This window comes from Amblyomma mixtum, chromosome 6 (genome assembly GCF_055824585.1).
Source record: "Amblyomma mixtum isolate Tamu chromosome 6, ASM5582458v1, whole genome shotgun sequence".
NCBI lineage: Eukaryota > Metazoa > Arthropoda > Arachnida > Ixodida > Ixodidae > Amblyomma > Amblyomma mixtum.
The window spans coordinates 127,238,264-127,250,700 of record NC_143017.1 but is presented as its reverse complement, the minus strand read 5'-3'; the positions used below and the strand labels follow the sequence as shown (position 1 = coordinate 127,250,700).

At 45.7% G+C, this 12,437-nt stretch overlaps 1 protein-coding gene across 1 annotated transcript; it reads left to right on the top strand.

Moving 5' to 3' along the window:
- Nucleotides 1–111: 111 nt before the first annotated feature.
- Nucleotides 112–12,432, top strand: LOC149340321 (protein BTG1-like). Its single transcript, XM_089549084.1, has 4 exons — nucleotides 112–207; nucleotides 592–1,094; nucleotides 6,586–6,709; nucleotides 9,950–12,432. The coding sequence occupies exons 2-4, from the start codon at nucleotides 784–786 to the stop codon at nucleotides 10,184–10,186; spliced, it is 672 nt and encodes a 223-aa protein (XP_089405210.1). The 5' UTR covers nucleotides 112–207; nucleotides 592–783; the 3' UTR covers nucleotides 10,187–12,432.
- The last annotated feature ends 5 nt before the right edge of the window (nucleotides 12,433–12,437 follow it).

Below are 12,437 nucleotides of genomic sequence, written 5' to 3'. Positions count from 1 at the left end.
AAAGAAAGCAACGATAGAGTATACTGTTGTGGCACACTAATAAAATATTTTGGTTCAAGATGTAAAATTGAGGCTGGTAAGTTAACGTTCACGTTGGCTACAAAGGTGCAAAGGCAGTAAACGCACCACAGAGTACGTCAACTTCGGCTCACTAAGAAGGTTTGTAACTGCTTAAGAAAGTCGATGAGAGGGTGAGTTACTCCGTGGGTAAGTCCCGTTGTTAAGTTTATTTCGCCTTGAATTTACGCATTTCTAAACATTATTTTCCAATTTCCGAGCTTGTAAGCTCAAACATAACAGCTGAAAATTAAATCTGCTAGGTAGTTTTGTCGGATTGGCCGGGAAGGAAACAAGAACTCACTGTGACGCTTAGCTTTGTTAGTCGCAAAGCGTCGATCTAGATCAGACAGCGTTTAGGGTATTTCGATGTGGTTTGTTGACCGAACTGGTTGTTGAGCGCCGCAACTGTATCGAATGTTTCCATCCTGGAGTTTCTTCGTTGTCTTAGTACTTCTCTATTGCTTTCCTGCTGCGGGTTAATCGCCTACCGTCGGCGGGTCCTTTCTCTCTCTCCCTCCACTCTTTGCGCAGCACCCCGAGCGTTTGGAAAGTTGCGCTTGAAGTACCGTCACCGTTGTTTGAGCGAGGGCTGCCCATCGCCTGCGCACGCATCGAGGTCGTGCGCGCGCTCGTCGGATTCCCCCGCAGGAGGCTGCCTGCACTGCCCGTGTTAAATGTCTTTTGCGTCGTCGTCTCTGGTTGGAAGAAGTCGGTCAGCGTGCGATGAAGGACGAAATCGACGCAGCGGTCGCCTTTCTGGTGCGAGTCATTGCTAGGAACTCGAGCCTGGGCCGGACGCAGCTGGACGCGTTGGGAGAGCGGCTGCAGTGCGTCCTGACGGAGCGGTTCCGTGACCACTGGTTCCCCGAGAGGCCGTCCCGAGGACAGGCGTACCGGTGCATTCGCATCAACGAGACTGAACCCCGTGAGCCGGTGCTGGAGCAGGTGTCGCGCCGCTGTGGCCTCGGCTACGACGACCTCTGCCTGCCAGCCGAGCTGACCATGTGGGTGGACCCTGAAGAAGTGGGCTGCAGGTAAGCGACGCGATCGCGTCATTTGTGTACTGGGACCTGTCGGTGAGCCTGTAACAAGAGAACAAAGTTCATGGCGTTTGCATTCTGACCTTCCACTTTTCTGCACATTGAAATCGTCCCTACTTTTAGCACTTCTTCCTCGCTGTAGTGAGTTGAGGTCAATTATAAGTCGTCGTTGGTTAATGCTTTGGTTATATTGACAAATGTAAGAGGCAACAAACATGGTATGCAAAAAGGCAGTAGAACTGAAAGAGAATTGCAAATAACACTGCCACGCTACGGATGTGGGCAGGCAGTAGATGGCCTGGCATGACTTGTTTTGTCATGTTCCCGGGCAGACATTGCACCCTTGGCTCACCTAGACCCTTGGCTCACCTAGCCTACTGAGTCCCAACAGGCAGTGGTTACCTTGAAGCTCACGCCACCGATTGGTCACGAGGCCAAAAAACTTGGCCTTTCTTTGTGCATGAAGAAATCAAACTGCAGGCACACGTTGCCGGCCTGGCTAGCATGGTGTTTCTGTGAGGACTACCAACCTCGGTGAATCAGCTCTGCTAACACACAAGAAAGATATGCAGTTTAATGTCTCTTAGCCATACCTTAGCGCCATAAGAGGTGGCTCACTCACTCTTGTCCACTCACGCTCCCATCCACTCACTGACACCCAGGTTCTTTCACACTCAGATCAACTCACTGTAAAGTTTGCAGTGCGTGTTTGCATGTGGATGGCATCCTTTTAGAGTTTTCTTTTCCTTGTTTGCTGGCAGCACACGGGATGAGAGACTTACTGCCGTGGCCAACTAAGCTCATTGCTAAGGTGACCTTTGCCCCAGTCCCCTACCCTAGTGTAACCTGATGGGTGTGCATACCGTACACAGATGTAGTGATGAGCCACCCAGGACTTTGTCAGATTCTTCGGTCAATATTACAGTTTCCCTGGTTGAATGCAGGAGATGAGCGTCTGTTGTCTTCCGTGGCCCGAACCCAATTGCGCATTTCTGCTCGCACTCTAGCTCCTAAGATGGTGAGTTTTACTGTTGGCACTTGGTGGGGTAGGCATAGATTAATTAAAGGGCGCTGCTCAATAACCACATTGCGCGATGGTGTGCAGTAAAGGGAAGGTGTCTTTAGTACCAATGATGAGTTTGCATTGACAATGACCTGTCCGCGAGTCTGCATGAACGCACTGGACATACATGGCATCGGAATGCTTTTGGCTGCATGGAAAATGAAAGTGTTTATATAGTAAGACCGAGTGCATGCCTCCTTGGAAAGGGAAAAGTCTGGAATGGGCCTTCTTTTGCAAGTGCAGATTTCCCCTGTGGAGAAGGGATGCAAGTGGGAGTGGCCACTATAAATCCCTTTGCAATAGCTTCCTGGGCTTACTTAAAGGGCCACTGACCAGGGTCCGGACATTTTTGAAAAACAAGCCCACTGCATAGATGAGGCATCGAAGATAACCTCTGCAAAATACTGGAGCCATGCGCGCCCCGAAAAGCTGCAAAAATTCAAATCAAAGCCCGCTCGTTTTTTCCTTCAACAAAAATGTCCCCGCCCCGCTACTCTGAACCCCCTTGACGTCATGGGAGTTACTTTCGCTAAAGGCACTCCATTGGTGCATCGTTCTGACTGACGGGAGAAGGTTGGGCGTAGCCTTGGCGTCACATCGTCTGCACAACGCTTTCCGCAGCGCCTTCTGTTTTGGCGCATGCCTACAAACCCGCATGAAGGAACAACAACAACAAAAAAAACTGCGGAGGGAGCGTACGGTGACAGCCTTGAACCCTAGCCATAAAAAGTAATACCCCTGTCACACGGGCACTTTCGATCCTCATTGAGTCAATGCTCATCGAACTCAATGCAGATCGACGGTTGTCACACGGCCATTTTCAAGCGCAATCGAGCTCGATCCTGCTTGACTCGATGCCGGCCCCTCAAGAGTGCTTGAGGTTCCAAGCACAATCGAAAGCACTCTCGCTCTCTTGAAGCTATAAAAATAAACACTAGTTAACAGAACAAAACTATAACTGTTGTTGTTGTAATTGATTAAAATGCAAGACAGAACATTTTCAGGCACTATGCCTGCTTATATGCAAACATATTTATATATAATCTCGGCACTGTGCTCCAAGCTTCGCCGTCAGTGTAAACAACAAAGATGGCATCCTCCTGCTCGTCGACGCGCACACTGTGGAGCGAGCGCGAGACAGCCGCTCTCATCGACTGCTGGCTAGACCGCCTAGATAATTTGCGGCACCAGAAGAGAAACGCCGTAGTCTACGCAGAAATCGCGGAGGTGTTGCAGACCCTCGGGTTCCATCGCACAACAGCAGAGGCACAGAGGTGCGTCGCACGTCTGGCTACGGATTTGGCTGCCGCTGCCCCCGATTGCACAGTGTTGCCGGACATCACCTTGTTATGGCTGTTGGAGAAACATTTGGCGCCACCTAACACACATGAGGGAAACTTCTCAAGGAGCATTGAAAATGCCCATGTAGCACCGGATGTTTCAAGCGTGCTCGAAAATCTCGATGCAGATCGAGTTCAATGAGCATCGAAAGTGTCCGTGTGACAGGGGTATAAAAAATAGTAAAACTGAGTGAGTCGGTTCGACCCCCCCCCCCCCCGCCGTGATCACGTCACGAGACGCTCTGCGTGCGCGCTCCCTTCTCAGTTTTTTTTCTTCTATGCAAGCCCCCCCAAAACAAGGTTTTAATTACTAGCGCAGCAGAGCCTTTCCCTCGCTTGCCCACTTGACCGCTCCGCACACACACCGCTTATCCTTCGTGCATCTTGCGTACGCCTTGACTCCAATGAATGACATGGGCTTTGGAGCTGAGAAAAGACAAACACACAGAACACAAACACGCATGGAGAAAAGCAAACGGGCGGTTGCCGGGTCCCCGCTTCACCGTGTGTTTCGAACACAACCGACTTCCGCCCCTCCGCTCGTGAAACGGTGGGGAGGCCAAAAAAAGATGAAAAGGTGGCTCGCTAACTGAGAATGACAAACAGATGTATGAAAGGATGCACTCGCTAACAAGTCTAGCGGTGAAACACCGCAAGGAGACTCAAAGAGCAAAACAGAGAGGGTGTTAGGAAACCCGTAGCCCCCCCCCCCCCTCGAATAGACCCAGTAGCAAAAACCAAGAAAAGAATTCTATTGAAGGCGGGGCCATGACGTAGACATGTGGCGCACTCCACAGACACCACGCCTCCGTCTAACATCGGAGAAGGAAGGGGTGATTTTGCCTTGCCGAGCCTACTCGACGAGGAGCGGGAGAGAAAAATCTCGAGGAGGGAACGGAAGGAGAGGAGGCTCGCTCCAAGAGAGGTAGAGAGTGTTTTCGACCAGAGGGTGGTCACGGGCCCTTTACGGGGGCAGTTTAGGCCTTATATATCTCATGTATTTAGCTGATGTTTGAGACTCCTTTCCTCAGGTTCCACTAGGGGTAAAACACTCTCAGTGTTACCATTGTAATCATCTTTCAGGGCTGTTTTTACTGAACTAGAATAATTGTTTAATAGACATTTGTTATTGTTTTTCATTTCTTTATTAGACCCTGCAAATTTTCAAGGCGAAATAGGCAGTAAACATTCTGTAAAACGAAATAAAACAAAATCTCCATTGTATTTTTCGGGCAGCATTGCCAGAATTGAACAGCATGATGGTCAGCAAGGCTGATTAGTGTAGAATCAATGCGTCCACAACAAACTGTTCAGTGTTAATTATTCCATTAACTGTCAAACTCGAGGCTCAGAGCCAAAAACAAATTGATATTGCTCGTGAAATGGCAATGAAGCTGCACGCAAGAGTAAACAGTGCGCTTCATGTAGGTCGCACTGCGTCTAGAGCTAAATTTGGCTAAAAACAATATGCTAGGAAGCTTTTTGTTGTTACCAGATGAGCATTAATAATCCCTCCAAGCTTGGAGAAAATCATTGTACCTTTTATTTATTTTAATATAGGAGCGGTGCACATTGTTCATGATGAAAAATTTTGCATGGTTGGTCACCACCCATGTTTCTAAAAATGTCATTTTTTTGTGTGTGTGTGTTAAAAAGTTGTTTGAAGCAAGTGAGGCACGGAATCTTGTTCAGGAAAAAGGCGAAAATTTTATGTCATTGAAAAGCAAGAAATAGATGTATGTACATATATTGATATGTACTGTCTTCGCCAAAAGTAACCCGGCACAGGTGGTTTGTTTCTTAGCCGCGTAGCGAAGCACTCATGGCAGCCCTTAAAGGTGCACTGAAGAGGATTCTGAACATGTCTTTTTGCCGCGGGAACTCGATCCACACGTTCCTAGCATTCTTAGAAACAGTGACTTATTGCCCTGTGTGGCCGATTTCCCCAATTAAAACGAATTAACGTCCGGCTCCCGCCTTTTTTTTTTTAATTCTGCCTCGTACGGTGGGCGGAGTCGACCAACGTGTGGAGCGCCTTTCACCCAGTCCCGTGGAGGCTTTGCTTTCGCTTTATTTTGTTTTTTAGGTTTCCATGAATAAATAGTTTCATTCGCAGATAATATAGCCGCAAAATAAGCCCGAAGAAATAAAAATACGCGCGGACTATTTGCTACTACGGACTATTACGAATTACTCCGCCGATGGCAGAGCGGCAAGCCGCCACGGGACTGGGTGAAAGGCGCTCCACGCGTTGGTCGACTCCGCCCACCGTACGAAGCAGAATTAAAAAAAAAAGGCGGGAGCCGGACGTTAATTCGATTTAATTGGGGAAATCGGCCACACAGGGCAGTAAATCGCAGTTTCTAAGAAAGCTCGGAACGTGTAGATCGAGTTCCCGCGGCAAAAAGACAAGTTCAGATTCCTCTTCAGTGCACCCTTAAGCTCTGATTCTGTGTAAAGAAAGGTGAGACCTTGTCCTTACATTATGGCACCGTTCGGTCTTTAGGGCTGCTGTAAATGTTCCGTTATACGTTGGAGAAGCAAGAACCTGTTGCTCGGTTACTTTTGGCAAAGGGGGTACGCATGATATGTGACATGTGACGTATCACCCTCGGAACTGACCTCTACCAAAGATCTCTGCCTGAGCGCTCACGAAAATGACCCCGGGGCAATGCTATAGTGAGTGTGACATAGAAGATACTGCCACTTACTAAACCTTCGTTGAAATTTGTCGAGCACCATTCTACAGTTGCTCGTGATTTCCAGTCAGGTTAATGGAGCTGCTTCACGAACTTGCGCGTGTGACTAACCGCGCTATAGTCACAGATATGTTGGCCTGGGAACTTTCTCAGCAGGTGTTGGTGACCTCAATTTCTTTCTCGTGCCTATTTAAGGCCTCACCTGCACATCTGTTGGTTCAAAATGCTGTTCCACTTCCAAAAGCATGCATGTCAAGGCCATTGGGGTACCAGGAAGTATAAGGATATTTTTTTTTAGCATTGTGCTTTTCCTGTTGTTTTGGTGGTGGGGCATTGTTGGCAGAGGCGCTCAAACTGCTTGGGACGTTTCCGTTTTTCCCCAGGTTTGGAGAACGTCGAGGGGTATACTACGTGCTAGCATCATTCAAGGGAGGCAGAAGAGAGAACTTTGTGGACCAAATCAACATTGACGAGCTAGAGCAGCGCACTGTTGACAGGCCAAAGCAGGTATGTGTACTTTGTTGCCTCGATGCTCAAAGGAATCATTCCCAGGGAAAAAATTACTGAAGTCAAATGTAGTAAAGAAAAGGCAAATGAAAGTTGTGGTTTGTACACTTCAGTTCGTTGCATCGGGCTTCAAGTGCTTCGTCTTGTATGATTCCTTTTGGCAATTTACAGCTAGGGCCCACCCTTTTTGGGTAAAATAAGCCTTTTATAATTTTTTCCATCCGAGCAAGGTTGATAAAAACAGTACTACTTAGCCAGTGCTTGGACTTTTTGGTTTTTGTGTATTTATTGAGAATTCAGTAAACTTCTTTCAATGTTTATTTCGCAGCGCAGTTTGGGGGGTAAATATTGTTCCTAGGGAAGGATTACTGGTTTTTTTGGTACCTCTTTTTGCCCGAAAATCATATGTAGTTTTCCTTGGCTTGTCTGTTAGCTAGAGCAGTTTCTGTACTAGTAGTTAACGCACACACAATCGTCTTTAGAGTAGTGGTTGCAGTATCAAATGCTACTGCCATAAAGATAACACTGTGGAAGTTAAGGAGGAACGGGACAGCTGAATCTAGTTTCGTTAGTATTTAGTCATGCACTAAATTCGGCACAAGTCTGCATCTTTTTGTACTGGTTTCAGAACTGCATTTCAGTTTAAACTATCTGGTGCAGTTGCTGAGTAGTTATAATTCAAACTTTCGTAAAGTCATCCTTGGGGCGTTAATTATTAACGAGAAAATGCACAAGTTTTTAATGTCAACATATTCTTAAAGCCCTGTTCTGTACAATAAAGCTGCTATACAGTTGAACCTCATTATAAAGAAACGGTTTGTACCGAAATAATGGATACAACGAAGAAATGACAATTCCCTTTGAAAGCTCGGTCAACACAGGCTGTAATGAAGCGACGACTATAATGAAGTAATTGCACGGTCCCTTCAATTCGTTATAATGAGATTAAACTGTAGTTCTTTTTTTTAGATGCCCCAGTACTCATTGAAATAAAATTTTAACTCCAGCGTGCATATTTACACGAAAATGTTTTACGAAACCAGCTTTAAATAAATATTGCATGTCTGCATAGATGAATCGAGAGCTTTTTCGCACTACTCAGCGTCTAGGGATTCATACTCAAAAAAGAATCATTCTTCTGTCATTAGTTACTAATTAAAGGGATGAGTGACAGCGGTCATAGAAAAAGTGAGAGACTGCTTTGTTTTCCATCAACCAAAATAGATGTGATTTAATAACACGGCATTTTAGTGTTTTTTTGTCATCTTCTGTAGTGGTTTTAGAATCGTGGGGTTTGCAAGTCTGAAATGTATTCGCTTGTTGGCCAAAGAAATCCCACATTCCTCTAATCTCTTCTCTTTGTGGCGATACTAAGATGTGGTGACCGTCATGGGGATACCAGCAGGATTTGTGATGCGCCAGGACCAACGGAAGTGGGATTTGCTAATTTTTGATGGCCGCAAGTAAAAACATCATTTTCTAAATTTGTGCTGAATATTTCACTATAATTTTTCATTACGAGAAAGATGAAGGCCTGGGGGTTACCAAAAAAAAAAAAGAAATTGAGAAATGGGAAATTTTGATCCAATAGGGGATATTCAAAATTCCGCAAGTGCGCTTTCCCGCATAACAGTGTTGCCCCAAACAAGATGGCCGACTTCGCTATAAAGGAACTACGTGGGCTTCAGGACAGGCGCTAAAGGTGTGGATAGAATGTAAGAAACGTATTTTGGAAGAATCAAACAAAAAACCTGTCTTTCTTGCTTTGTTTCAGCTGGAAACGCATGGTCAGCCATCTTGTTTGGGGCAACATTGTTATGCGGGAAAGCGCACTTGCGGAATTTTGAATATCCCCTATTGGCTATTTTATTTGCTGCGTCCCTTCTTAACTAATCAGGCCACAAGGAAAAAATGAAAGTAGAAGTTCATTTCTAAAAACCGTGTTGTGCAGAAACTCAAATAAAAGATAAAAACAAAAACAATTTGAGTGCATACCGCCGCCACTACTCAGAGGCCTTCAACATCTGATGCAGTTCCACGCTGCCCCACCGACTCGATAAACTATAGACTCGGTGGCCATTGGAGCTGCCCATGAAGCAGTGTTCAGTTGGCCAGTCTGTCTATAGACGATCGGTTCAAAGGCCTTTGAAATCTCGGCACGGCATAGTTACCTGGTTTATATTTTTTGGGTGGCAACTCTTTTCTATACAGACTGAAAAATAGAGTGTGTCGTCCTGTGATGTCAGACTTTCAAGTCATTATACAGTCATTCATTTTGACTCACTTAATTTGAAGAAGCAGAGCTTTTAAGCCAGGTGTAGTGTTTTCAAAAACTTAACTCCCTCCCACCAAGCAGACATATTAAACCTTGTGTTTGGCGCATGATGGCCTTAGCTGCCTGTGTGTCATAAAACCCAACACAGCACAACATTCACTTGATTTAAAGATTTGAACTAAAGCTCCAATCCTGTCAATACCAATGATTAATAAAAACGAGCCCCATAGTTTGAACTCTGCATGGGTAAAACTTTCAGTTCTCATTTGAGTTCGTCATCGAGAGTGGACTGTGCATTTGTTGCTACAAAGAAGAATGTGGAACCTGTTTCCTGTAAATAAGGACCTCAAGTTCAAAAAACACATTCAGCGCTTGCACAGCGTTGATGACAACAAAGGGTCTTTGGTGAGCCATACGAAAGAAACAAATAAGCTGTTGTATGCAGCCAGACGTTTGAGGTCTCACAGTTGGCTAAACAAGGATCGCTAGTTGCGTGAGTTGGTCGAAATGCATTTCCAAGCAGTGCAAGACAACACTGAAAGACGAAAATAAGTGCTGCTATGTCTTTTCATACCGTCTCGCACTTTTTTTTTTTTTTCCGCCATGTTTGAAACCACTAGGCTAACATTTACTGGTTTCAAACTTTCTCTGCCTTTCCATTTGAGTTGTGCATTGTGGTCTCGTGTGTGCTTTGTTACATAGTAAATCTCTTTCTTGTTATTGGGCTACCGTTCTTCATTGTAAGCCATTTTACTGCAGTTACTGTTCAAGGCTGGTTTCAAGGCTGGTGCTGCTGGCATTGCCAAAAGAGAATTTTGTGCTGCCTGCATCTTTTACAGATATTTCTAATTCTTACTCTTTTTTATAAATGATTGAATTTGCTAAACTCTTCTATTGGCGTGACCTGTTCAAAGTGGCAGATCTATTCACGGGCTCTTTGCTTTCTTGTCGTTTTTCCTGTGCAGTTGCTCCAGGAGATGGGGTCAGGGCGGAAGCGTGGTGTGGGCAGTGGTGGCGCCAGGGGTTCGCCCTGGGGGGGTGCGGCGCCCCTCAAGGGGCCACCGGCATCCTTCAGCCCACCACAGTTCCTGTCACGCGGCGGCACCCTGTGGAACCTGTCGGCTGGCCTTCCTCCCAGCACAGCTCCAGGCCAGAAGCCCGACAAGTACCACTGGGTCAACAAGGCACTCGTCAAGGCTTGACAACCCTGTTCCCTCCATCTTGAAATGCCACGTGTGGTTTTTAGAGCTCCTTTTTGAGCCTCCTTTTGGGCTCTCGGCTCCAGTCACAGCTGTGCAGTTTAGCTGTGGCCAACAGGGAACACTCTAGTTCCCATCGTCTCATTTTATTTCCCCTCTAGTTGCTTGGGACAGTGGAGGAAGCTGCTTCATCTCGTAACTGCAAACTTTTGGCTGCCTCTGTTTGTTAGTTTAGCCCAAATTAAAATTAAACAGGTCATTCACTAAGCTTTTGTTCTACATAGTGGCCCTGTAATGGTCTCATAGCCTTGACCAGGAATGGTAGTATTTCTCTCTCGTTCCTCAGCTCGTCGTAAGGCTGTCACATACAGATGATGGGTAGCTCTGCTTGGACCATCGCAGTGCCACCATGTGCTTTTGAAATTGGCATCAATACTTACTCTTGCCTGGTGTGTGCACTGACGCATTACAACGCAGCTTTGTTTTGTTGCAGACACTTAACCATATGGTGCAGTCTCAACCTTTGTTATGCATTTCTGAAACGCTTGTTTCATTCACTTAGCAGCTTGCAAGTGCATTCCTTGAAGGTATTGAGCCAAGGAGCTGGTGTACTTAATGTGCAGTTTGATGGTTGTTCGCTATTCTAGTGTGAAATGACTTGACCAGTGTACAAAATCTGGCAGAAACGTTGCAAGAGTGATGCTGACCAATGCTGCCCGTTCAGAACCTAGGCCTGGATGTGGTAGTAATTGACCCCTGGCCGCATGTTCCCCTTTGCACGCTTGAGTTGGCTGCTTTGGCCGGGGATATGCTCCTCCAGCAGAAGCAGTTGACTGAAAAAAAGCTAAGAATGACGGTGCTGTAATCTTCTTCCTACCAGGTGTACTTTGTTCTAAAAGAACTTCTTGTTGCATGTGCAAGCTTTTAAGAGTGCAGTTCCCAGTGATGATTTTGGCTTTGAGCTGCGGTTCATAGAGACTATAGGAGGACAATCTGAAAAGTCCTTTGCAACATTTTACTTGTGCGTGGTGCTTTGCCTGATCAAAAGCTGTTGTTTTTATGCTCGTGCGATGTGTTCGTTTTGCACCCCGTTCATGTGGTGGTGAGGAGTACAAGAAGCGCACAATGCAACTAAACCACATGCATTCAGCACCCACCTGAGACATGCATATGCAACTTAATGACTTTGCAAAGCAACCTTGAGATTTGAGAGATCTCGACAACGGTTTTAGCCTACCTCTCCAGTGTGAATGTTTGGCAGCATCTTTGGCAGAAGGCACACCTGTGATGCAGCAGTCAAATTGTGATTCTACAAAGTGCTCTTGAAGCTGCTTTTATTAATGCACTGTGAGCTGTCATTTCACACTTTTCTCTCCAATGTGCGGGACCCTAGCCATCGTCATCCCCTTCCCCTCCACCATTACTCGCCATATTTCTTTCCTTTTTTTTTTTCGTGCCGACTTTTTGCACGATAGTCTTATACAGTGGTATGGACATCCCTGTGAACAATGCATACAGTATTTGATATCACTCTACAAAAAGCACAAGGTTTTCATGACGCTAGTTACTCCCTGCATTAGCTCTGTGGTGTGTGCCAGCCCACTGTTGCTAGCTGTTTATTTTATTGAAGCCATCTTGAGACTACACAATTGTTCTACAGGAACAACAGGCCATTTGTTTTCATGTCATCGTCGTACAGTGCTTGCTGTCAAACTAATGACCTTTTGTGTGAGACAAGTGAGGTATGTCAGTGTTCCTCGCACCAAAGAAAATTTAGGCTCATTGCGTGAAATGTGTTCGTTCAGCTATTTTTCTTCAAGCATTTTCATGATGCAAGCACTTTCATGTTCTCTCAGGAAGCCATGTTTTGTTCGCTAAGTGCAAAAGACATTATTTAGAGTGCAGTTCATTTCGTAGTGACCAAATTGGATTACCAACTACCTAGCCACACTTATTGTAATAGGCATGAAGTTGCCATTTTCGTGGCATTATTCTTGTATATCATCAGGCCTTGCAGCTGCAACAGTGGGCTCCAGATGCCATACAGGGAGCTGTTTTATGTTTTGTTAGTGTTTTATTTAAGTTACTAGGCCAAATAATATATACATATATTGTAGTGTCCGTGACTGTTCTCCTGCTGAATTATGTCGTGTTCCGGTGATGTCGATGAGGTTACTTAGCAGTGTGTACTGTGCACTGTTTGCTGGATACCCATCCCTTTTATTTGTATTAAAAGCTGTTAATGCTCACCTCC